Source organism: Phyllosticta citriasiana (assembly GCF_038021145.1).
Source record: "Phyllosticta citriasiana strain CBS 120426 chromosome Unknown IWZ02scaffold_15, whole genome shotgun sequence".
NCBI lineage: Eukaryota > Fungi > Ascomycota > Dothideomycetes > Botryosphaeriales > Phyllostictaceae > Phyllosticta > Phyllosticta citriasiana.
In genome coordinates this window covers 151,138-176,531 of record NW_027117292.1, presented here as the reverse complement: position 1 = coordinate 176,531, position 25,394 = coordinate 151,138, and the positions used below count along the sequence as shown (strand labels likewise).

Below are 25,394 nucleotides of genomic sequence, written 5' to 3'. Positions count from 1 at the left end.
CGACAGTCTTAGCATGGGCCCATCAGCTCACCGACCTCTGTGTTGACAAACGGTATCGCTGCGAAATTGACCGCCAAATCGTGCAAAGGCGAATGTAATTTTTTCTGGTCTCGAGCGGTGCGGCGCAGATGACTCAGGTCGTTGCTCCACCACCTGCGGCAAATTCGCCCTACGCGTCTCTCAGGCCGCCGCCTCCATCCCCGTCAACATGCTCCGTAAACAAACTGGCTCCCCTTTTTTCGATACCGGAATACCATGGTGGGTCGACGTGACTCTACAGTTTCCACCGTCTCCATGTCGCTGTCCTTACTATAAAGCCGCCTCGTCGGTCCGGTGCATCTCGCAAATCATCCTGTCTCCCCAAGCGCCCTTTTTTGCTCCCCTGCCGCACCTCCCCACTCCAGGCTCTCGAGTGCCATTCGCGACAAATCACAGAGCTGCAGGTAGCGCGACTGGGCGCCCGCAAAATGGTACGTCTCCGTCGTTTGATCCAAGGTCAACCTTTTTGCTGATTCTGCGATAGGCTTCCAGCGCCGTTTCCACGTTCCCGCAGCAGGTGGCCAAGATGCTCTCCCGAAAGAGCGTCGCCATTCCAATTGCAGCAGGCTCAATCATCCTCTTTCTACAATGGCGCAAGAGGAGGTCGCAGACGTCATGGCTCAAGTCGAGCAAGCCGGAACAATCGCCCGAGTCGCACAAGACACATGACGAGACCAATTCCGTGGAAGCGCGGAGCAAAGACACAGAAACGACAGCGGACCAAGCGACTGTTCCACAGGCACGCCTCTGGTCGTCGCAGGAAGAGCTTGGAACAGCGTATCTGAACGCCAAAAGGCCACGCCTAGACACGGGCGAGGGTGTCAAACAGGCCCCCACGGACGAGAAGCCCTATGCGGAAGTTCGGACGGATTCTTTTCTCCCCGTGCTTGATATAGCCACGCCAGGACCCACGCAAGCCTCACGCCGCGAGTCGCGTCGCGAATCCATTCAAGTTGACACCACGGTTCAACTGACGTACGAAACGGCACCATGGCCAGGCAGCGCCGGGATGGCTCCGACCTTCTCTACAATTGTCGAGGCCGCCGAAACGGAACCGCTGTCGGCGGCCTCTTCCATCTTCTCCAATCCGTTCAAGGATGAGAATTCGGCAGTGCCCACGCCGGACACGTCGTTTGGCGACTTCAACTTTGGCCGGCGCGACACCCTGACGCCGAACAACGACGCCCGCTTCGCGCGCAAGCAGTCTATCCAGGTTGACACCATCGTAGAACATTCGGTAGAGACGACCGAGGCCGACGTGAAGCCCTGGGTTGAGACCGTTGTCAGTGCGACTGGATCCACTCCGGTAAGCGACAATGATGACGGCGAGGACAACGAGGCAAACATGAGTGTCGAATTGCCGCCCGAAGAAGCTTTGGGCCGCCGCCAGTCAATCCAAGTAGATACGGTTGTTTCGCGGACCGTGTCTCCCGCACCTCCATCCAACGACTCCATCCCCCGCGTTGAAAGCATCGTCGAAGCAGACGCAGACCTCGACCCCATGGACCCCCTGGCGCCCACGCCGCTGCAGCCTCCGCAACTCAAAGTCGACACACCGCAGGACACGGCATCGCCAGCGCTGTCGGCGGCGCGCTCGTCCGACGCCGAGCTGGACCCGCTCTCGCCGCTGCCGCCGCCGTCGTCGACGTCGCCGCTGAGCACCAGCAACCACGACAGCCTGCTGGCGCAGCCGCCCGTCGACCGCCTAGTCCACGTCTACAGCGACGACGACGCCCCGCTCAAGCACCTGCCCGGCATGGGCGTGCCCAACAGCGCGCGCGACGCCCTCGTCATGCGCGTGCGCCAGCACTCGGTCGCCGATGCCGTCGTGGATGCCGAGGAGGCTCTGGACGATGCCCGCAGCCGCGAGGGCCTCGTCGCTGTGCTCGAGGGCGCGGCACCACCGGCGCCGTCCAAGGAGCCCGTTAGTGCTGTTGTCCCTGAGCGCGAGTGGCTGCCTGGCTTTGGGGTGCCGAATGCGTGAGACGGCTGGGGTCGGGTGACGAAACACACACACACACACACATCTGACGGACGTGACGACGGACACGAAGTAATGGCCGATCAATCCGCGCGCCACTGACGGACGGACGGACGGGCGGGCGGGCGGAAGGATCCATGCGTTTGCTCAGCCCATTGTCGATGGGCGGGGTAGCGAACGAGCAAGCTAGCTGGAGAAATACTGCTGTGGGCAACAGGGAAACACAACATGTTGGCGGGCTGATCACATCCATCACCCGCCTTGTACTACGCACCCAAAATGTACCACCATTGACATGAATCTTGGAGTTGGAGGGGGGGGGGGGGGGGGGGGGGGGGGGTTGGGGAAGGACCTTCACGCATAAGCGCACGCATCCACCTTACAAACACAAGAAGATATAAACAGCTTAGAAACGGCGTTCGAGTGGGCATACGGAGAGACTGGCATTTTTCTTGGGGGGCATAGGCGGTTTGCACGGCAAAGACATCAGGCTGGAGTGGGTGTTTTGAGCATCTGCATGGCTGGCTTGAATGCTTCGTCTTGCATCACTGCAGCGGAAACACCAGAGACATCGTTGCTACATAAGTGGAGTCGTGGTGGTGTCGAATGAAAGCTCCCATTTGAAAGACAATCATTATGAAGATGATGTTGATGATACAGCGCGCCCTCCCCTCGTGCACCATCCATCGATCCATCCCACGCCTGTCAACGCCGGAATATGGCAAAAGTCCACCACGCCTTGGCCTTAACATTGGTGCCAGTGCAGCAAACAAGTTCCTCCCTCCCGCCGCTCGCCCTAGACAGACGTAGCTTGTTCCAAATAAAGATTAAAGTACAGCGTTCCAATCATGACAAGAGACCAGCAGCCCACCTATGGTACCAAATTTTGCGTGCCATCCGTCGCTGGAATCGTGCCATCGTGCGCCCGTTCGTCCGAGGCGTGATGCAAGACCTGTAGAACACCGCGCTTAGGACAAAAATTTTTCCCTGCTTTTCGCTCGATTCTGTTGCGCCATCCAAAGACAGCTCACTCAGCCCAAGTCGCCCCAGGCTCCGCGGATGCGCCGTGCCAGCTGGATATCCTTTTGCATGATGGTGACGCGCTTGGCGTGGATAGCGCAGAGGTTGGTGTCTTCAAAGAGGCTGACAATGTACGCTTCGGCGGCTTCCTGGAGCGCGCCAATCGCTTGAGACTGCCAGCGCAGAGTCTCGCCGGGGGGTATCATGTTGTGTGCGATTTCGCGGACCTGAGAGGAAGAGGCCAAGACGTCAGCGTCGTTTGCGAACGAGCGCAATTGTTGCTGCTGCGGGGCCGGGACTTACGAGGCGCGCAAATGGTAGCTTGCGCAGTAGCAGATCAGTGGTCTTTTGGTAACGTTTGATTTCCCTGAGAGCCACCGTGCCGGGCTTGTAGCGCGTCTGCTTCCTGGGTGTGGGGTCGCCGGCTGTGCAGCAGCAGTCAGTCACTTCTTTCTGTAGCCCGCATGAGCAATGGGTAAGAGGGCGTTTTTACGCTGGACACCGGATGATCTGCGTCTATTTGGGGTCGTCTTCGCGGCAGAGCCAGTCGATTTGCGCGCTCCTTTGCCGCCAATGGACTTGCGGCCTGTGGGGGGTCGGCCTCCTCTTGTGGGTTTAGGCGGCATTGCTTTAGGTCAAATGATAGAATGGCTCGAGCGGCGCGATATAAGACGCGTTGGTTGCGCTGTCCGTAAACAATCGGTAGTCGAAGTGGTTGGAGTTGGGCAGCTGTCGCGAACGCGTCAGAGCGCGTTGTTGATGAGCCAAAAGTCGAGACAGCGTCTTCTGCGGATAGGCGGAGACTCGGGAGGACCAATTGCAAACGAGGCGAGGCGGGAGCAAGGAGTTGAGGCGCAGTGGCGAGGCCTGTGTCTGGCGACTTGAGGTTCCGTTCGCGTGGTGGGAGTACACAAAGTGCATCACTCACAGTTGGAGGTTGGGATGCTATGCGTGCGACAAGGATAAGCCGGCGCTAGTGGCTTGGCACTTGCAATGGTGGCTTATCTCCGCCCCTCCGCATCGCCAACAGTCCACGTTTGTTTCTTCCATCATCTTAGCTACTTGCAACATCTACGTACACGGACTGCTCTCTTTAACGCCACTCTTGTCCTTTTCTATCCTACAGCCTGCGCCGCTTGACCATTTCCGCTCGCTTCCGCTGCCTTCCTCCCCGCTCCACCCCACCTGTCATTCGACCGCCGCCCGCCATGGCCGGAATGCTTGGGCCCGGTGAGGGCATGATGGGACAGTTTCCGCTCGAGCAGTGGTTCTATGAGCTGCCCGTCTGCACTCGCTGGTGGACCACCATCACCGTCGTTCTGAGCGTGCTCGTCCAGTGTCACGTCGTCTCTCCCTTTCAGCTCTTTTACAGCTTCCGCGCTGTCTTCTACAAGAACCAGGTTCGCTTGGCCCCGCTGTCGCAGCACGGCCATTGTTTGCTGTACTGACAAGACATTGTAGTATTGGCGCATTCTTACAACATTCTTTTACTTCGGCCCTCTCAGCCTAGACCTATTGTTCCACGTCTTCTTCCTTCAGCGCTATTCACGCCTCCTAGAGGAAGGCTTCGGCCGGTCGCCCGCGCACTTCTCATGGCTTCTCACCTTCTCCTCTGCCGTGCTCCTCGTTATCGGACCGTGGTTCTCCATGGGCTTCCTTGGATCGGCCCTCAACAGCGTACTGGTCTACATCTGGAGTAGAAAGAATCCCGATACCAACCTGAGCTTTCTGGGACTGGTTGTCTTTAAGGCGCCATTCCTACCGTGGGTTTTGGCCTTGTTCAGCATGGCAGTCCACGGCTCAGTACCAAAGGACGACCTATGTGGCATCATCATCGGGCACCGTAAGCTGGACCCTCACATGTGGGTTTGCTTTTCATAGCTGACACTTGCAGTATGGTACTTCTTCAACGACGTGTATCCTCCAATGAACCGCGGCGCTCGTCCGTTGGATCCGCCTTCTTGGTGGATCCGTCTCTGGGAAGGTCAACCAGCCAACGACAATCAAGATACGCCTGCGGGACCTATTGACCATGATATTGCCGCGGTGCCTGCTCCAGAGTTAAGATGAGCAGAACAGATTTGCTTCGTTTCATAAGTTGCCTAGAGATACCCGTTGATGAGGAGGCTCCTTGGCGCACGGAAATCTTTTCTCGGTATGTTGGAGTTTGGGATAAGAAAGGAAGAGCTGGGTATGTTTAAATCGCGAGGTCAACTGTGATGATGGCCAACTCTAACAAAAGACAACTATCAAATGTCCAATACTTTCTTTGAATGCAAAGTCAGCTTGAATTTTACCGGTCTGACGTCTTCGGAAAGCGTATGCGACAAAACAAACCAGCCTCCCTTACCCTTGTGCAGACCCTGCGAGTGGCTTGCCTCCAACAGATCATCGCCATTGATCATTTATCGATATTTCCCAAGTCGCATGAAGATCGAGTCGATGTTGAAAATTGCCCACGAAAATTAGAGCAAGGTATCCATATCATAAAAGACGGCCTTTCACATCACACCTTCCTATTTGCTGCTGTTTCCCGGCCCTGGCTCTGTTCAATGCCAGCGCAACTGTGCCAGCCTCCTTTGTCCAAGCTGTGTCAAGGCATGCACGGAAAATGTATCCATGGAAAGTCCTTAGCTCAGCTGACTACTTTCCTTGTAGTGGTTTACAATCAGCAGCATTTTACACGTCAGAGGGTTTCTGTCGGACGGCGTACACCCCGAAAACATCCCGCTGGTCGTGTGCTTCTCGGCCCGCCTGACTGGAATGTAACCGGTTGGACTAGCCTCCACCGCCACACCTTGGCCTTCCCTCGCTGCATCAACGCACTCGGCTCAAGAGAACGACAACTGGTCATACTCCACGTGGAATTGTAAAAAGATACATTCACATGTTCTCGAATGCAGTCCAAGCCTTGCGCTGCACCACCAATGTACATGCAAGGTACGGAAGGAGCCTCCCTATACTCAATGACCCACGTCCAGTATTGCAGCTGGGAGACAGGTCTGGCCTCTTCGACACGACTCGCGTTGCATGATTCCTCTTGTCTCTTCTTTCATCCAAAATCCTGAGGAACTAAATGCGCATCACGAGGCTAGGTGGGCAGATACAGCATGCCGCGGCCGCAGGCAACGGTCAAACCGTGAAAACTCAGTGGGGAAGAGCTGGACAACCTAGTCCTCATCAGTAAGTTGCTTAGGAATATGTGGTCGAGAAAATCTCCCGTCGTATCCATGTCGCCCTAGTGTAACAGTGGGGTCCCCTGTCAGCTTGCCATTCGACGACTCCCAATATGCACTTCGCTCTTCTAGTTACCATTCTCAGACATTTTGCACGAATCCGGTATGAAGAATCTGCGACTCCGCCCTACTCACCCTCGACCTCAATCTCCTTGCTTTGTCATTGGGTCTTCGCTCGACGTCAGTTCATGTCTACGTATTTGACCAACTGACCACGCTCGCAGTACGTACGCGCCTGAACTCGACATCCCGCGCTCGTTATCGTTGTCTGCGAGGAAGTCGTTTTTGCTTGACATACCTGTGGCGCTTGATAGTCTGAAAGTCTGTGTTACTCTTTGACAGTGTCTTTGCCAGGTTCCGTCTGCACCCCGGAAAGGCGTTGATGTTTTGGAGCCACCTTCGCAATTACACTCCACTATGTGCAGTCGAATCCAGATGCAGGCTGGATCTTAGAACGCCACATCCTCCCAGTCTCCCGAGTCTGACCAAGACGCCGCTTTTGGATTTTCACCACTCCTGTTGGCGCAGCAAAACCCACATTCTCGACTCCTGAAGGACCTCATGTCTCCAGCCTTTCCATGTCGCACTTGCGCCTAGCAATCCTGGGCGATGAATCTCGCTCTCTCCGAACCAACCTATGGTTTATGGGCAGCTCATCCTGCCAGCTCAACTGACGGCTACGCAGTACGGATGCTCCTTGACTTGTCACGGGACTGCGTCACGAATGCTCTCGCGACGTGCCTAGGCGCAACACTAGCATGAAACATGGCTAACATCTTCAGCTGTGGAGCGTTCGCAGGGACGTTGAGTCCCGGGATGCGATCGTTGTCGTCCATTGCGACTTGCCCTGCCTTGGTGCTCAGTCCGCCCGTGCTCCGTGGGCCTCACGGGTTGAAATCCCTCATCAAAAACATTCTCGACATGCCAGCCACTTTGCGACGTGTCGATATCTCCGAACGAAGACTTTTGGTCGAAGATTGCGTGGTCAGGGGCTGCACACGCAGTTCAATGCGCGGCTACTATGGCAGAGCATTTCCCATTGACCAAGTCGAAACAGAGAATGCGTTTCTAGCAGTTGCTTATCGAAAGGCACAACGGCCTCCAAAGATTTTTCTGAAAGCCCCCACGGATCATAGAGGAGCCCAGAATCAGAGACACCGCATTGAGTATCTTCAAAGCACCTCAGCTTCCCGTCAAGCATCTCAGACGAACATCTTGTGATTTCTAGCCCAGCCTGGTACAACTCTGAAAGCTCGGCTCGGCCTCCCCATTAGCATCTCGGCCCATCCCCACCGACGCCCACGTTACCTCTACCGCATGTCATCCGTCAATCTGTGCCATTTTCCGCCCCTGTCAGAAGAATGGGCCGGCCCGCCATTTCCAACTGATAGGGCGCTCGGATGTCCAAGCCCGAGGCAGAGCAAAATGGCACCCGCCTCTCCCCTGCATGAGCTCCCACGAGGTTATCTAGGTCTTAGCCGCGCGATCATACCGGAGCAGTTACTACAGTAATGATGGTGGGCTGGATCACTTGATGCCAGTCCTGCGCCTCATCATTTTGTAGTCGTGGGTATAAAGAATCCATTCCCGACGCCGACTTGATCCCTTCTCGGTAGCCTCTACACATCTCTGCATTTGCGGTTCCAAGCAACGATTACTGCCTATCCGAGTATCCTCAGTCCACGGCTCCGGTCCTTTACCAACCCCACGAGATGATCACTTCTTCGCGCCTTGCCTCCTTGGCAGCTGCTTTTGCCACTGTGAGACACGCTTCCGGGGGCTTTAATCCGTCCTCTAAGACCAACGTCGCCGTCTATTGGGGTATGCTTCCTCGGGGTCTGGTCAAACAGTAATGACTGATTGGTTGCAGGGCAAAACTCTCATGGAGTGGGTGGCGATAATCCAGCAGCCCAGCAGAGACTGGCTTACTACTGCGCAAGTAAGATCTATCAAGGTACTGAATTCAAGGACAACAATGCTGACAAGAATATCTCACAGATACCAATATCGATGTATGTACAAGAAAATCAGACCCGCTTCGGATTAAGCTGACTCACGGCCCAGGTCATCCCCATGGCTTTCATGACAAAGATTGGCGGTGCCGATGCCCTGCCAGAATTGAATTTTGCAAACCAAGGAGACCCGTGTTCCATGTTTGATGGGACAAACCTGAAGAACTGTCCCCAGATTGCGTGAGTCTTCCCTGTCCTGGTCTCTGACACAATAGCTGATTTTCCTCCAGCGAAGACATTGCAACATGTCAAGAGCAGTACGGAAAGACAATACTTCTGTCAATTGGAGGTGCTACATATACCGAGGGAGGATTCCAAAGTGAATCAGCCGCTGTCACTGCCGCCAACAAAGTTTGGGACATTTTCGGCCCCTATAATGCGGGGAGTAGTGCCCTCCGACCCTTTAATACCTCTGCAGTTGATGGGTTTGATTTCGATTTCGAGTCAACCGTTCAGAACATGGTACCATTTGTGCGACAGCTGCGCGCTCTCGTCGACTCCGCGTCTGACGGGAAGAAGCGTTATCTCACTGCAGCACCGCAGTGCCCATACCCTGACTCAGCAGACCAGCAGTTCCTCGACGCCGTGGGAATGGACGCAATCCTTGTGCAGTTCTACAACAACTATTGCGGCGTGCAGTCGTACAACCCGGGAGCGAGCCAACAAAACAACTTCAACTTCGACACCTGGGACAAGTGGGCCACGCAGACGTCGCCCAACAAGAACGTCAAGGTGCTGCTTGGGATTCCGGCCAGCTCGACGGCTGCCGGCAGCGGCTACCTCGATCCGACGGCCCTCGCGCCCGTCATTTCGTACGTCAAGAACTTTTCCAGCATGGGTGGCGTCATGATGTGGGATGCCAGTCAGGCGCTCGCCAACGGGGACTTCCTGGCGCAGGTTGCAGGCCAGCTCGAATCTTCGGCGGCGGAATCCACGTCTGCTGCTGCTACTAGCGCGGAGGCTTCCAGCACGAGAACAAGCAGCTCGTCGGCCTCGCAGCGCTCCAGCGCTGTCTCCTCGTCGTCCTCGGCAGCGTCCAGGAGCAGCAACGCCGCTTCGACCCTCGTCACAAGCGTCCGCAGCTCTTCTTCCATCGCTTCATCTTCGTCCGCTGCTGCTGCCCCGTCTTATGAGGCGCCTCCCGTCACCAGCCAGCCTCAGCAGATTCTCTCGCGTGCCACGGATGCGCCGTCCGAGGCCGCCAGGTCGGCGTACGGGAGCAGCAGCGACAGCAGCGTCGCATCTGCCGCCTCCTCCTCGATCCAGGCCGTGCTGCCCCCGTTCTACCACGGCCCGCCTCCGCCCATGCGCTCTTCGTCGTCCACGAGGGCCAAGCCGCATCGCTTTGTCTGCGAAGAGATTGTCGAAGACGATGACGACGCGGCTTAGATTGATTAGTGCCTGGATTCTAGATAGAACGGCCTGGCGCGTCTCTATCGTTGTAACGGTCGCTGAAGATGGAATCGAGTTCCTTGTTCGGAATCAGTCAAAGGAGGGGCATGTCATGACATGGATGACGACGGCCATGCACATGAGATGAATTGTGGCAGATGTTTGGACACGGCCGCTGGTATGGGTACGGTCTCGATTGACTTTACGCTCGGAGTCATCTCTCGCACATTTTGTACTTTCCCTCGCTCAAGAAGAGATGGTCGTTTGGCGAATGTTCGTGTGCTGATTTCCACATCTTCTTCTTGCCTTTCGTTTCTCCCCCTTCTCCACCATTCTTCCACGTCTCGATTTACTCTGTATCTCTCGGTCAGGGCGTCTTATCACCACTACTGCATCTTCGATTCTAGCATCCTATCATTCGTTTAGACGACGGCCATATATATGTTTGTAGTTTTTTTTAGTTTTTTTACCCAGGCCAGGCGCTCCGCTCCTCGTCTTTGTCCTTCTCCTTCTTCTCCATCCATCCCCCTTCTTCACTTTCGCACTTGTATTTTACTGTGCATACACTTCTCACTCGCTTGCGGTCGCCAGCATTACGGTACCTCTATCTTTCGCTTCATGAATAGGGTTCTTTGTAGCATTACGAGAATAGAACTTTGCCACTGATTAATGTGTTCCTTTCTGCACACATGGCAAAATGCCTTAGACGACATTCTGCCCGTGGCATTTTTGGCATCTCCTCCTCACTGATTGAAGTCGTCCGTGAGAAGTGTTGGGGATAGAGACAGAGATGCAGCGCAGCACAAACAAGCCGCCCACCCCACTCCACCTTCTCACCTCCTCGTCACGCACACACATCCCCTTTCGAAGCACCACCCATCCAGGCAAAAACCATGAGGGTCAGTAACAGCGGCGAAGCAGGGTCCATGCAGAAAAGCGGCAGAGAAGTCAGACGATCCGCTCGCTGCACACCACGCCGCCGCCATACTCGTGGCGGGCGTCTGGACCCGTCCATACAGACAGACAGACAGCCAGCCAGCCAGCCGAAAGGCGGTTCTTGTGGCCGTGGGCATCATGTGCGGTGACCAGCTGGTCGGCCGGCCGGCGGGTCCGGTGGACGTGGGATATGGTAGTGGTCCGAAGGCCGAGGATTCACTTCATTGCAGCCCGGTTCGGTCCGCTCCTTGCGGGGAGGGAGGGAGGGAGGGAGGCAGTGGGGTGTGGAGGGATGGTCAGGCCAAGGAACGTGTCGTGGTGGATCAGAATTGCGCCGTCCTGTCATGTGGTCGTTCTGACGTCTTCGTTAGTTGTGGTATCTGAGGAGGAGGAATCTTCTCACAAGATGAGTCGGAAACAGAGCATGCCATGGCTGGCTCAGAGACTCGGCGTGGGTGCTGGACGTAGGTGGCATCCTGGCTTGCTTCGTGCCCACGCGGTGAGGGTTGCGGGTGGGGGGGCGCGGAGACAGAAAGAGTGCCTTCCGCGTTGACGGCTTCTTTTACGAGTGGAGTGTAGCGTGTGGTGGGGGACTGGAGCAAGATGGGGTCGGCCATGGTGGATAGATGAGTAAGATGGTGGAAGGTGTGTGGTGCGGTAGTGGTCTACGGGGTTCGACCACCATGACGCGCGTTTGGAAAATGTCTCGCATCGCCGCCGCCGCCGTCGCTAGATGTTTGTTTTGTTGATCTGTTTGACGCTCGCGTTGATGCCAACCAACCCTGTCGCACTCTGCGGCGCTCTAGTCTGCCGCTGCTGCTGCTGCTGTCGTCGTCTCAGATGGACCCCCTCGCTCTTCATCACATCTTTGGCATCTCGTCGACATGACTGCCACCTCTCCCACTACTATCCCATTCGCCACGCGAACGCGCACGCGACCATTCTCCTTCTCCCGCCGTGGCATGTCCGGGGAGCGAGCCGTGGACCCTCTCCACTTCCTCCGACTCCCAATGCAACATGGATGCTCCAAGGGCGTCAAGTCACTCTGGTACTCTCCCATTCCTGCCTGCCTTCTGGCGCTTTTGCGTTCCAGACAGGGACCATCCATGCCGTTGTCGTGACTTCATCTCTTCCTCAGTCTCAAGCGATGGGACCCTGGCGTCGCCGCATGCAACGCCGCTTCGGAGGCGTCCTTGGGCCATGTGGGGCAGCGGTAGCAGCAGTCTTGCGTCACAACCATGCCAACCATTGTCCGCTTCCAGCCGGCTTGTTGGATGTCGTCTGGTTGTCTGGCTGTCTGGAAGTTGTCACTTGCCGGCTGTGCTGCGTGGGAGGGCAGTTTGGCCGTAGTGTATTTGAGCGCGAGCGTCCAGCGGGGCAAGAGAGGGTTGATAAGGTGAGGTTTTGGCGATCTAGGCAAGGCCGTTGAGGAGGTGTGGAGAGGTGCCACGTTGTGTAAGTGGCGCTCTCTTTCGCCCGCATACTACGAGCTGTCCCCCACTGCCAAAGTTCCACCAAGAGAGCATTTTTTGACTACCACAATTGTACCTAAAGACTTTTCGTCCGCTGCCAATCTTCCGCCTCAACAGCATTCCTCCACCACTGGAAAACTTTTAGAGGTCAAGAGCCATGTGCCCATTGATGAGGGATCCAGGTGAGAGGAGCTGGCTCCCCCAAAAGCAGACGCCCACACGAAAAGAGAACGCCCAAGGTCCAAGCAAAGTAAGCACCATCCCGATCACCATTTTTCAGACTTCATCAACCGCGTTGTTCTCCCAAGCCGATGCATCCGACTCAGCGTCGCTCACAGCCTGGTCGTTCTTGGCCTCTTCGTCCTGGTCCTCGTCTTCGTTAGAGTCGCTCTGTTCCTCCTTGATGTAGTTGGCGATCTTGACGCTGGCGGCACGACGTGGAGTAGAGCGGTAGGCGGATGTCTCTGCAGGGCTAGCAGTGTCTGCCGGAGTCGGGTATCCCATGTTGCGGTTGGCAGGAGCCGTGACGCCCTGATCCTCAGAGCTGTTGGAAAGGAGACAGGCTGGCGCAACAGAGGCATCCGCATTGCGCTTTGGGGTTGGGGAGCCACCACCAAGCTTCTTCACTTGCTTGCGGGTGCTCGACGGAGCCGGCGAGTCCGAGTCAGAGTCTTCGTTGGCCCTCTTGCGCTTCTTGGCAGCAGAGCGAGGAGTGGCCTTGGACTTGGGCCTGGAAGCATTGGAAACTTTGACTGGAGTCGTGGCAGCAGAGGTACCACCAGACTTGGTGGCGACACGCTTCTTGATCTTTGCCAAGATCTCCTTGATGGCACGTGGGGTTGGCTTCTCGTCGCCATCTTTGCCATCTTCAGCTGCGGCGGGTCAGCTTGACAGTTGACAAGACACCAGTGATGAGAGTAGCTTACGCCAACTATCGACCACCCTCTGCGCGTCGACGGCGACCTGATGGGTGTTCATGATGGTCACGAACAGCTAAAGGCCGAGTCAGCCGAGTTTTGCATAAAAAGGAAAGCGGAGTGCTCACCGTGGCCTGCTTATCCGCGTCCCAACGAACAGGCATTTTGACGACGTTGTGTTTTTGAAAAACTGTACTTCTTAGCAATGGTCGCTTGACTGAAGGCAAGGCCCGAGCTTCAGATCGTGGGATAAGAAGCTTCAGTGCAAAGTGATCAAAAGTCGTGGGGTGGGCGTGGCAGTCAGCAGTGAAGTGACGGAAGGCCTACCACGCCAAAGCCTCAGATTGAGATGAAGGAGATTGTCGCGCGGTGGATGGGATTGGCAGAGGAGGTGGAAAGCTGGCGAAGGAGGATTGAACGTACCAATTGGAAAGGGCTTCTTGCAAGTGCTGATGAGGAAAGGTGAGTGATACTGACGCGTGCAAGGTGGTGTTGGGGAGAGGTGTGGTTGAGCAGCGGAGCGCAACTTTAAGGTGAAGAAGGTGACCCAAGCTCCGCGTCACGCGAAATAGCTATGGGCTTGCCCCATTCTGTGCTAGGGTTCGTGCCACCAGCGCTTCTCCCACAGCACAGCGGAAGTCGAGACTTGTCAAAGGCAGAAAGTCGACAAAATCATGTACTGCAAGAGTGTTTGCGTCATGGGGACGCATCTCCAAACACAGGACCTAGCGAGGGACGCGTCTGCTTTGCCCCGGCGACTCGACCCTAACCTACCGGGCCTCCTGAAGACGAGCTCACGCATGTAATGATCTTTTGCGCTACCAGCTTCAAAGCCAGCAACTAAAGTCAAACGTGCAGATGGACTATTGAATCTGCCCATCATGGAGGAGACTCGCATGTCAGGTCAGGGACGCGAAATTCTGCTGTGGCATAAGGTAAGCTGGCGTGGAAGTATACGAATGTTAGTGGGCTAATGTGTGGGCAGTCTGTACCTATCTCCGGGGGAATCCAGACCGATCGCTATCGGTGGACAGGAATGAAAGCCCCGGGAAGGATCAAGACTCCCTGCATGGCGCATCTGGACCGGTTGCCGTGAGTCCCGTAGAGCTTAGAAGCAGGTCGTGGGAGCTTACGAACTCCTACGGCAAGATACTTTAGCTCGCCCGTGACAGACAAAACATCTGACCTATACACTCAAAAAACAGTACCACAACAACCCCGAAAGACAGTCAAAGACTCGAAAATGGAAGGACTTCTGCATAAGTCCCAGAGAAAAGCTCAAAATGGACAAAAAACAACAGATGAGACAGCAGAAGAGGATATGGACTTCCTTGAGATAGATGCAAACAAGTTGATGGCAGGTGTTAGGCGTGGGTCGCCGTGAAGCACAACTCCAAGGCACTGGCCGGAAGTGCGGGGAAAGTCAAGAGACACGACATGTATGCCGCCAAAGCAAAAGAGCAGTACCAAGAAAGTGAATGCGGTGAGCCAATCAGGTTGACTTCTTGGACCAAACGCAAATCACCGGCTGATAGAAGACCATCCAAAGCGAAAGGAGAAAGGAGGAGACAGGTCCTCTTCATTTGTGGCGTGTATCATCGACAGCATGGGTAGGGATGGAATGTCCAAGAGGAGGCTGGAGATATGCACGTTGTAAGACCGGACAAGCTGTGCTCGGCTACGGAGAAGGAGGAGGTTTGGCAGAGAAATCGCTGGAGAGCTGGCGAGAAGTTGTCAAGACCCACCCGGCGCCGTATTTCTCCGGATCCGACTCCAACCGACCCTCACCGCAAACCTTCAACGACACAATCACGCGTTTCCGCGTCACGGTGTCAAAGTGCTTGCAGCTGCCCGTGAAGCTTGTCCTACCGATCTGCGCGGCATGGCACCTGCAAGCGCCCAATCTTCTTGGCCTCCTCCTGCGCCTCTCTTTTTCCGAGTCGACCATCTCGCCGATCTATCACATCTCGCAGACGGGCTGCCTGCGCATCGAAACACCTCTTCTCCACAAAAGCGAGCCCTCGCATCCAGTCGTCCCACCGATGGAGACCGTTGGGTGCTCAATGCACGGTCGGCCCGCCGGGGAACTGCTGCTCTCCCGCCTCCAGCAAGGATCTTCGCCGTTTGCCGCCAACTTTATTAGCAGTGCAAGGGGCTGTTGCAATGGCAACGGGCAAAGACTATGACTCCTCAGAGCTGGAAGTCAACGTATTCAAGTAGACTTCACACAATCCCTCTACCAAACTTCTATGGTGAGCAGTGAACACCAGGCTAGTCACCGTAGACTTTAAGTCCATGGAAAGAAGCTTTTGGGTCATGGACCAGGATACCCTCGCCTTTACACAAGACCCTGCTGTCTGATTGGATCTGAAAGTCTCCGCAGAGCGAGGCGCCCGTTTCTTTTGACAGACCGGGTGGCTGGAAATTTTCAGGAACAGACGAACCACCAGTCTCTTATGACGCACAGGTATGATTTCGCTGCACGTTAGTCGTTTTGTAATTTCACCAACATAAGCATTGCTTTCGCGTGTTACGTCTCTCAATTGCAGCTCGAAGCACTTGCTCTGGCTGTCGGCTACGCGCACCGGTCGGAGGAAATAGCATGGAAGATTGAGCACCAGAACGCTTCTACAAAATCATCGTAGCGCCTTGCGGAGCGGGTTCTCAAAGTTGAGCATGTCTCCATTTTGTTTCTGCAAGAATTTTCTGTCTAGGGAAATCGTGCGCGAACACCGTTGAAGTGCGATCAATGATCGAGCATCAAGAGGCGCCTCTCCAAGACGGAGGTCACAAGTGCAGCTGGACACTCCGTCACAGCATCACCGAATGATGGCTCAGCAATGTCCCTGGGGCGCGCGCCAAAGTGCATCAGAAACGTTGCGTAGGTGAACGGTTGCAAACAATTCTTTCGTCAGACGCAGGTGGCACAAAACGGCAAAACACCATGGAAGGCTCAGCATCAGAAATCGTGATCGCATTCATCGTTTTTTGGAGGTTGGAAAACCAGGCACAAACCGGCCCTTTTCCAGATCCACTGCAGTCGATGCTGCAAACAGCAGATGTGCTTTTTAGGTTGCCATGGACAACCATGCAGGTGGTGCCAGGCAGGAATCCAGCCAATCCCAAAACTCCGTTCCGTTCCTCAGCCCGATAGACTGACAAATGAGAGCTCAAGTACGAAATCCCGCCATGTCGGAAATCAAGCTTTGTTGACCCCGATAGAACAAGTCATCTCAGAACTCCGCCTGAAAAGTGAAACCGCTCCAGAGACACTTGTCGACAGCGATCTTGTGGAGGTCCTCAAACCTCGTTGAGGTCATTCTGAATGATGTTGGGTGGAACGCCAAAGTCCATGTCCACGCTATCCATGTTGCCCAAGTCGCCGAAATCAGTCAAGCCCGAGAACAGAATGTCGGCAGAATTCACCGATGACGGGGTGTCAGCAGCAGAGGAGCCGCTGTCGGCTTCTAGCTTGACAACTGGAGATAAGTTGCCAGCGGTACTCCTCTTCTTGGAAGGGGACTTGGAGACTCTTCCAGTCTTGACACCTACGTAGAAGGTGAGAATGAGAAAAGCCGGCAATTGCGTGGACAGAGGCTTACCATTATCGATAGACGGGGTCGCCTTGGGCTTCCTAGGCGTGGAGTTCGCCGACTTGGGGCGCGTCACGGGCATCTTCCGGCCCTCTTTCTCAGCCTCACTCTGAAGCTTCTTCGCCTCTTTTTTGGCATGGCGGAAGCGACCCTCGATCGAATCATAGGTCGCGCCTTTGCCATAGTAGTATGCGACCTTCTTGAAGTCAATCTGCGGTGGAGTGTACCCCCATTAGCAAAGATGAACTTTCCTTCGCACATTTCCCAATGAGTCGATGCCAGTTCGGCTCGCTTGGGAAGTTCAACTAAAACTTGTGGGAAAAAAAGTCAGACTTACAGTGCCATCCTGGGCAGCACACATGGCTGCCAAAAGGCGCCTGTAGGATTCGGGGGTCTTCCAGTCAATGGGCATTTTGACGTTGATGTGTCAGAGTGGAATATTTCAGGGTTGAGGATGAAGTTTGGATGTGACAAAAGTTCAGATCGTGGGATGTTGTGTGGTCGTGTGAAGTGGCCGTATGATGTGGGAGGTCCGTACTAAATACCCCAACGACAGCAGTGGATCCTGCTCCCGGTTACCACGCATGCCGCCGACAAATCCAGAGCGACATGATAGTCATTTGCCTCGCAACACCACCCAACCACTCCCCGGAAGTACGTCATGCAGGGGGATCAATTGGCACGGCGCTCTCCAACAAGAAAGTCGCTCGCATTTTCCTTCCTCGAATCGACGCGGGTGCGCGTCGCGGTGGTCCGCGGGAGGCTGCGGGAAGTGCGTGCATGTCCGCCCTGATCTCCTTCTGAACATTGCACTTGAACTAGACTACAATCATCACCCTTGTCGGACACATTCGATGCGGGCGTGCGTAGGTAGGTCCTCCCGTGTGGTCGTGGTCCGTGCTCCTCCGCAGCACTCTGCTCGAAGGCTAAGGCCAAGTCCAAGGGTACCTTGCATGCCCAGACGGTGTGTCGCGGTGGTGCGACATGGATGGCGAAATCGACACAGCAACAGGGGAGATGATCTCATCCACTTTGCGAGACTCGACCACCGAAACCGTCAGGTTGGAACTAAGCTTTTCTGTTACACTGCAGTCGTAAAGCTCAGTCAGACAGTCTTTTTGCATCAATCATCTGTTTTGAGTATTTCCTCTGCCGAAATTCAATCAATCGAACGGATGGGTTCGTACCGCTTCCAAATGATTTCTCATGCCAGAGGTCTACCTCTTCCTCAATGGCACGCTTGCACTCTGAAATCAGCTCTGCAAGTACGGAAAGAAGGTCTCGTGATGCTCGGCACTTCCAAAGTACCCTTTCTCAGCAGGCCAATGCCGGGCTCCAAGATAGGAGACTTCTGAGCAAAGCGCCTATACCTACGCGACCATCAGTGGCTCAATAAAAGCCGGACTCATTTTCCAAATCATGTCAGCTCCCTTATCTCTCGCAAGCAGGTGTCTGCAAGGATTTGCGAGCGAAATGGGAACCATGGCGGGGAAGTTGTGTACAATATCAAGCTCCCAGCCCGAGAGAGACCAGCACCAATTTTGTGCAGTCGCTAAAAGTAACAACACAATCGAGTGTAAAGTCCGATTCTCTTTCTCCTCACGGCAGTATGAAAGTATCAAAATTTCTTAGTCAAGATTCTGTGTTTTCATTGGGGAGGCAACGTGGTGGATTATCCGTGAATGGCATAGCTTTCCCCAGGATTTTGATGAACAGGTGGAGTCGAGATGTGCAGATGGATGCTTCCCTGGGAAAGAGCGAGGACCAGTGGTTCTAGACAATTGAAGGAATATTCCATGCGTCAAGTGTGGAGAAGAGCAAAGAAATCTCAGATGCCAACGACGCATGCACTGTCGGACTATCCTGACTGCGACCCCTCGTTGTGAAGAGCAACGAAAAGTCTCTTGATCTTCAAGCACTTTCCACCCTTTGATGTCTCTTTCATGTCGGTGCTGCATCATCTCCATGCGGTTTGTCCTTACTCTGCGCGACCGCGGTGAGCAAACGACGCGGCATACCAAGTCTAAGACACGTTTGTTCGTTTGTCTTCCATTGACTTGTGGAATCTGCACCGATTGTTTCTTTGATATTGCACATTCAGAGTGCATTGAAAAGATCACACCCCCACAGTCATCGTGTCTGTCAACTTGTTCAACCCTAAACCTCTGGACATACGGGAGAGCTGACATTCAACACGCTCAGCCTTTAGAGTCTTTGCCATTCGGGGAACGTACTTGATTCGCTTTCCCTCATTCCGAAGACCATCGTCATAGTCCGCATTTCGGAGAAGACGCTGTGCTCTTGCATTTCCAGTGATACGGGAGTAGATTTGCTTTCAAGATGCCGACGGACAAGTCAAACGCCGACATGCTCTACTCCATCGTCAAGCAGTTGGACCTGAAATACGTAAGTGGTGACTCTTATTTTGGCTGATCCTTGTCCATTCATATTTGCCTGACGTTCTGTCCCCCCAAGATCGACTGGAAACTCATTGCCGAAGAGTGCAAAATCTCCAACGGCCATGCCGCCCGCATGCGATACCACCGCTTCCGCCAAGTCATGGAGAAGATCCAGCCCTGCAAGCGAGGTCCCCGCAAGATCTCGAAGCACAACAAGCTCGGCGACGAAAAGGGCTATTTCAAGGGCAAGGGCGGTCTGAGCGACGACGAAGAGGAAAAGTATTTTGTCAAGGCCGAGGAGGAAGACAGCAAGCTCGGCATCAAATGCGAGCCCAAGACTGAGGCCTGGAGCGACGACGACGACATCCCGCTTTCGAAGCGTCCGCGTGCCAACAGAGAGGTCAAGGAGGAGACCATGGAGGATGCACACTGCGAGGTCAAGGGTCCCGAGCAGAAGATGGATGATGCAGTGGAGGAGCCGGTGCCGGCGGTCGAGGGCCAGGTCTTGATCAAGCAGGAGCCTCTTGTGTGGCATTAAGATACTGCCCTTTTCTTCTACTGTCAGCTCATTGGACTTGAATCAGAGAACGCTTGAGAGATCATAGAAAGGGGAATGGTTTTGCGGCTTTGGTATCCAACCTGTTTGGCCTGGACGGGCGATGCTTTGTGAGGTGGAGGAAGCGTTTGTTGATAGCTTGTGGATTGAATAAGATGAAGTTTTGCTTGCGCTTGTGATAAATTGACTTGTGAAGAAGCATCCTGGTAGATTCAGGGCGCTCAATGTAGTGTTGTTGCTCGGCGCCGTGGAAGTGAAGGGCAATGCGAGCATCATAAGCCCCCATCTCGCTGCCCCTGAGCTTCGGAGACCTTTCCCCGCCCTCTGCAAAGAGTCTACTTTTCCTTGTTCGTCCAATTGTAATGGAATGCATCTCTGCTGACTTCTTTATCGTGTTATACTTCTCTCATAAATCAACCCCTGGGTACATGATACCTTTCCTAGACCTCTTCAGCATCATGCACTTCTGAATGGCTGGTGTACAGTTCCACCAGCTGCAAAAGTTTTCACGCCTAATACTCTGTCGCCCATCCACCTGGTCGCCATGTCAACTTATGCCGAGTTCCACAAAGAAGTCGGGTGCCGCCATCGCGGCCCCTGCTCGCTGCGCCGGCCACTCTGATTCCACAACACCCACAAACCCTTTTGCTGTTTTCCATCAAACTTCAACAAAAACCCCACTCATGGACACCATCAAGTCTACACCCGCCACTCCATTTACCGCCACAATGGAGGTGTTTGATCATCAAAAGGTCTTCTGCACAAAGGTAAGTCATTGAGGAAACTCCAGAACTTTCTACGACCGCTTTGGCCCGTTGTCGCGATTCTGGCCACAGCGACCGCGCTCATGAGCAGTCGCAAACACTCCACAGTACCCTGATAAGGACCCAACTCCATCTGCTTCCCTTTTTGGTTTTAAGCGTCGCAATTTGTTGAAACTGACCCCCTGTCAGGTCAACCGACCGACCAAGCCGGCCTCCTGAGCTCACGGCTCGCCAGAACCTTGTTCCTATTGATGTTCGCAGCTAGTGGGGTCTTTCGGTAAGTTTTAATCATCTCTTACCACTGACTTATCCTTCGGGCAAGTGATGACTCCAACTTACCTTTGCACGGTGGACTTACACGACGGACGGAGATCTCCATGCGTTCTTTCGGGGAAGCTGAGCCTTGCAGCCTCCTTTTGGAATCTCTGGTCTTCTAGTTTCGATCTTCACTGGCCCTTGATTTCTCATAGGACCTTTGCTCGAATCCAAATCAATATCTCGGCTCTCGTACCAGCGTTCCTCCTTTACCCCTTCTACGAACATTGACCGACAATGAACATTGTGCAATAAATGAGAGAATGGCCAATACAAAGGCAAGTGCAAACATTTTGCCCTTCAATCCTGGCTTTTCGATGATGACAGCTTTCTTCTTTGGCATTCCTCGTCCGAGACAACTATGAGACGAACAGAAGATATCTGACCCTCTTTCTTGTTCCCCATTGCTCCTCGCCACTCCGAAAGATCGATGCTAACTCGGAGTGACGTAGGAACCGGGGCTCAAGCTCAAGCCCCGGTGCTTCAGGGCCGTTTGCGCTGCAGAGACGTTTCCAAGGGGGCGTATGCTTCTCCTGTCCACATCCCGGTAAGTGCTCCAAACACTCCAATGTTAGCACCAAACTTCCCATGATGAGCAAGCGAGTCATACGGTCAATTGTAAACAGCCCTCCTTCATGGCAGTGGTTGTGCTTGAGAATTGTACAAGGCAAGATCTGAATTCCAACACCGCTTCCGACATTTTCTTGCACGCCTTCGCGGCTTGCGCTGACTGTCTGGCTTTTTCGGATACATCAGGGAGACCACACAGCCGATTGCAAACCCTTATTCCATTATGGCAAGTGCCCTTCCACTGTTGTATTTAGTCCGCCCAGTCATGATGACTTTGCTATACTACACTTTTTGAATCTACAGCCCTGCGCTGAAGTGGTGGTTGTAGATGCATGAGAAGAACCAGGTTCTGATCGTATAAATTGTGTCCACGTCTCGTCGTTCCTTCTTGAAGTGTACATTGGCTAATAGTAATTTTCTCAGGGCCAATCTGCCCAACGTAGACCTGAAGCCAGCGACGACTACTGGTAGTCCCGACGCATCCTGATGGACTGCAAAATGAACCCTCCCCGACAGAAGCAGCCAGTCCGTAGCTTGCAAGTAAGTAAACCTCTCCCCAGAATCCCGCTCCCTGCATGACGACAACCCAAAAAACAATCGATACGCGTGTAACTGTCCGCTCGGACCAGCCCTAAGCTGCCCTAAGCAGACACGGTTATGTGTGCTGATGACAATACGTGATCGATCTGATCGCAGCGTTCCCCATGCCACGTTGATTTCGCCGTCGCATTTCAAGAATCGGGCTGACGCTCCGAGTCTTGCAGGTTCTCGTCTGTCTGCGCACTTAATCCCGGCGAGTCCCCAACCGATCATCGAGGGCCATGATCCAGTCTACACAACGGCGACGAGAATAGGGAACCATGAGTTCGGGATATTACGGGACCTCGTGGACAAGGTGCGAGATTTCGGCGCACAGAAAATGGCACGGTGACGGGATTTTTATACATGGTTCCGTTAGATTCGTCGAAAGACTCGGGACAGAGCTGGATTGAGTTACTTGTAGTCGTACTCTCTAGCAGAATCCCCAGACTTTGCCTTCACCGGGCGCCCAAAAAGCTGGCCCATCCATTGTCCGTTGCGCGATGAGTAGCAAGGATGCTCTTTTCAATGGTGATGCGCTTGATTGAGTCATATCAGCCGTCGTACTCGTGTTCCAAGTGACTGCCTTCCAAAGACGGGCTACGGTCGCAATTCACCCTTCCCCAACGCAGAGTGCCTGTTGCAGAGGGTCTCAAGGATCTAGGATGCGAGCAATACGTTGTAGTGGCCTCCGAAGCCCATTTCGTTTGACAGCCACCTGATATCCGCGCGAAGTCGCTATTTGGTGCTTGAGAAGTGCGATCCAAAGACATTTGAGCATTTCTGGTGTGTTTGGGGTGCGATAGGAGTCATAGAGGTCTAGATGCCAGCCGTAGAATCTGTACTCCACGAGAGAGGAGGCTCTGGGCATCTGAGGCTGAAGTAAGCTTCATGAGACCTGCAGCGAGGATGGAGACAAATTAAGATGCTTGCGTCGAACACTCCTTCGTCGATTGGGTACTGGGTATCCCACTATGGGGTGCTGTTTCAATGGCAGCGGCTCTTCGGATAGACCGAACTGCGGTGCTCTTGCCCTCCCGTTTGCCTGCTGGCTGAGAACTCGACCATGGTAGGCGCGCAGGTGATACCTACACCTCCCCTATGGTAGCCTCAGCACGTGAACTGGTGCTCCGAAAGGGGTCCTTCTGCGCCTGGCGGTTGCCCCGGATAGTCTCCCTGGCGCACACCACGTCCGGAAGCGGAAAGCCTGCGCCCGCCGGCACGGGCCGGCCACGAGGGTATATAAACAGCTGCAGACTTCGCCCAACATCTTTCCTTTCCTCCTCATCACTCTTTGCCATTTGGCTTAGATCATTTGTAGTATCTGTTCTAACTCAGGCTGACCCCTGAGTATCCACCTACGGGTGGAACTTCGATGCCTAGTTTTTGAAACTGGCGGTGGCACCTCTGGGCTTGCCTATTTGTCGCTGCACAGTGTCGCCCGTCTAGCACTACCGCGGGCTGACGCAAACCTCCCTCGGGAGTATTTTTTCATTGAGTTGTTCGCTTCATGCGGGCACTTGGGGAAGAGTTCTGTCACGAGCCTCCAGATACTGAGTGTTGAGTATTTGCTGGGTGGGGATTGACTTCGCCGGTGCGTCCTAGCATGGAAGATTATCTTGGGCTTGTTGATTTGTTTATGCGTCGGGAAGGGCCTGCACGCGAGTACGAATGGGTCTCCGTAGAGCCGGTCTCCGCAGGAAGGAAGAGCCGGAAGATATCGTCCATGTTTGAATGATAGAGCTCCAAGGTCATGCAGAAGTCCAGCTCTCCTTTCGCGGACGTCCAACTTCATATGACCCACGGTGTTTTGGGTGGTCGTTTCCTCGGATGTTGGACCTGCGGGTGTCTCGGCGTCCCTGTCTCGAAAGTGTCAACCTTGTCGGCCACTCGAGCTCACACTCAACGTTGCATTTGGATCCGTTCTGACAAGGAAACCTTCAACAACAGGCACAGAGATGATGGAGCAGTCTGCTCACCCGTTACTGCATCAAATTTGACCAAGGCAAATCCCATCCCGCTGCGCAGCTTGGATAACAAGCTGACCCGCACCCACAGTCTCACGTAGAGCAAGAAATGCGCCATCCCGATACACAGCACCTGGCGACCAATACTCCCAACCAAGGACAATGTTGCTTCGAAGACACAAAAGAGCCCCGCAGAAGCTGGTCGACGTTGAAGGAGCAAGCTCTGCGATTCGAGACCTTTCAAATGCTGCGGTAGCTCCCAGCGCCATTGATTGGTTCGGAGAGCAGGACAACAAGGCTGGCAGGGAATCGGCGACATATCGAGGTTTGGCTCCGGTCGGGGGTGGGAGCGTCCAAAAACAAGCCCGCGGAAGCACAAGCTGCATCATAAGGACTCGTGGACCACAAACCAAAGTTGCCAAGCTGCAAACGCAGGGATCCAGATGTCCTGAACCGATGGAGAGTCTCGCTGAAAAGCATGTTGGGAATACGAGTAAGAAGGAACAGAACGACCGAGCAGACGAAGGAAAGAGCGGAAAGACAAGAACAAGATTGAAAACCAGAGATGGCAGACTTGAAGAGAAAAGCAGCAGCCAATGCAGCAGCGGAGGACTTCTGGAAAGCAACAACAACCAGAATACTTACCTCAGGGACCGATGTGATGGACCATTGGTTTTATGGGTGATCCATGCTGCTGTCTCCAGCAGAGAGCATCAGCGCCAACCGACAACATAGCAGCGGCTTCTGCGAGGGAGTTTCCACAGCTTGATGGAACACCGAAGGCTCAGTACACGGATGTCGTTCTCGGTCTACTCGAGTCGAGGATACGCCATCCGGGGGTTTTGAAGCTGACGAGCCTGGCCTGATGAGTCCAAACGCCAGCCAGCCATGAGGCCAGGGACCCCGAAAATCGTGAATCCGTTCAGTGTCATGAGGGTAGCTTTCGATGTCGGGACTTCTATGGGCCGAAATCTTCTGGAAAGGATGTGATGGTGAAAGACAGAGGATACTGGGCACGCTGAAAAGGGTGAGTGAAGACTTTGGGTGGATGGCGGATTAGCATTGTCCGGACTAAAGCATGATGCCCTTTCGTGCGCCATTCCCTCAAGGCGATATGTTTTTCCGGCCTATCGATACGCAAATAGACCCTCTCTGCCTTCTTTTTTTGCGTCCAAGTGGACACTATTACATTGGAGTTTTGAAAGATCTGAAGGCAACGGGGGCTCTGGAACTAGACATCAAGTTCTGCTTTCTCAACAACGACACATTTCTCCACGTCTACCCAGGAAACTGAAGCGACATTTTCGAGGAGCAATGTAATAACCTTTCATTGAATGTTGAAGGCTTTACGCGGCCGTTTGTTCTGCCCAAAGTTCCGCGAAGCTGGCCATTTCCACAACATTGGTATCCTCTTAAAAGTTGTCGAGGCGTGGGAGAGGAAAATCGAGCGTTTTGGTCGACATCTGAATGCGGGCTTGACGACGAAACAGCTACGGGCATGCTTCACAGATCATCCTGACCTGCGGATGGAGCATCTGTAGCGGGACAAGCCTTCATGAGGTGCCATTTTGCAAGATCCACTCAGCCTTCGACCAGCAAACGCCTTCGGGGCGCCAAGTAGGAAGAAATCGCGCGGTGCGGAGTCC

At 54.2% G+C, this 25,394-nt stretch overlaps 8 protein-coding genes across 8 annotated transcripts; 4 read left to right on the top strand and 4 right to left on the bottom strand.

Annotated features, from left to right (window-relative positions):
* Positions 1-128: 128 nt before the first annotated feature.
* IWZ02DRAFT_502280 (uncharacterized protein) lies at positions 129-2,326 on the top strand (the record flags this gene model as incomplete). The annotated part of the gene is made up of 3 exons (XM_066770299.1): positions 129-215; positions 405-470; positions 524-2,326. 3 exons carry the CDS (start codon positions 129-131, stop codon positions 2,021-2,023), a joined length of 1,653 nt encoding a protein of 550 aa, XP_066618914.1. The 3' UTR covers positions 2,024-2,326.
* A 327-nt stretch (positions 2,327-2,653) lies between these two features.
* Positions 2,654-3,962, bottom strand: IWZ02DRAFT_461630 (histone H3). The gene is made up of 3 exons (XM_066768225.1): positions 3,534-3,962; positions 3,344-3,465; positions 2,654-3,267 (listed from the first exon to the last, which is right to left on the bottom strand). Exons 1-3 carry the CDS (start codon positions 3,664-3,666, stop codon positions 3,052-3,054), a joined length of 471 nt encoding a protein of 156 aa, XP_066618913.1. The 5' UTR covers positions 3,667-3,962; the 3' UTR covers positions 2,654-3,051.
* Positions 3,963-4,086: 124 nt separating this feature from the next.
* Positions 4,087-5,509, top strand: IWZ02DRAFT_484856 (Der1-like family-domain-containing protein). The gene is made up of 3 exons (XM_066769201.1): positions 4,087-4,440; positions 4,502-4,883; positions 4,935-5,509. Exons 1-3 carry the CDS (start codon positions 4,249-4,251, stop codon positions 5,108-5,110), a joined length of 750 nt encoding a protein of 249 aa, XP_066618912.1. The 5' UTR covers positions 4,087-4,248; the 3' UTR covers positions 5,111-5,509.
* Positions 5,510-7,988: 2,479 nt separating this feature from the next.
* Positions 7,989-9,677, top strand: IWZ02DRAFT_436417 (glycoside hydrolase superfamily; the record flags this gene model as incomplete). The annotated part of the gene is made up of 5 exons (XM_066766526.1): positions 7,989-8,097; positions 8,147-8,215; positions 8,275-8,288; positions 8,341-8,468; positions 8,519-9,677. The coding sequence occupies 5 exons, from the start codon at positions 7,989-7,991 to the stop codon at positions 9,675-9,677; spliced, it is 1,479 nt and encodes a 492-aa protein (XP_066618911.1).
* Positions 9,678-10,310: 633 nt separating this feature from the next.
* IWZ02DRAFT_85647 (uncharacterized protein) lies at positions 10,311-10,794 on the bottom strand. Its single transcript, XM_066771318.1, has one exon. It carries the CDS (start codon positions 10,754-10,756, stop codon positions 10,514-10,516), a length of 243 nt encoding a protein of 80 aa, XP_066618910.1. The 5' UTR covers positions 10,757-10,794; the 3' UTR covers positions 10,311-10,513.
* Positions 10,795-12,364: 1,570 nt separating this feature from the next.
* On the bottom strand, positions 12,365-13,169 carry IWZ02DRAFT_436416 (uncharacterized protein; the record flags this gene model as incomplete). Its single annotated transcript, XM_066766525.1, has 3 exons — positions 12,365-12,960; positions 13,015-13,081; positions 13,134-13,169. 3 exons carry the CDS (start codon positions 13,167-13,169, stop codon positions 12,365-12,367), a joined length of 699 nt encoding a protein of 232 aa, XP_066618909.1.
* A 2,733-nt stretch (positions 13,170-15,902) lies between these two features.
* IWZ02DRAFT_508779 (uncharacterized protein) lies at positions 15,903-17,010 on the bottom strand (the record flags this gene model as incomplete). Its single annotated transcript, XM_066770458.1, has 3 exons — positions 15,903-16,553; positions 16,608-16,809; positions 16,936-17,010. 3 exons carry the CDS (start codon positions 17,008-17,010, stop codon positions 16,306-16,308), a joined length of 525 nt encoding a protein of 174 aa, XP_066618908.1. The 3' UTR covers positions 15,903-16,305.
* Positions 17,011-18,938: 1,928 nt separating this feature from the next.
* On the top strand, positions 18,939-19,535 carry IWZ02DRAFT_508770 (uncharacterized protein; the record flags this gene model as incomplete). The annotated part of the gene is made up of 2 exons (XM_066770457.1): positions 18,939-19,004; positions 19,074-19,535. The coding sequence occupies 2 exons, from the start codon at positions 18,939-18,941 to the stop codon at positions 19,533-19,535; spliced, it is 528 nt and encodes a 175-aa protein (XP_066618907.1).
* Positions 19,536-25,394: the final 5,859 nt, after the last annotated feature.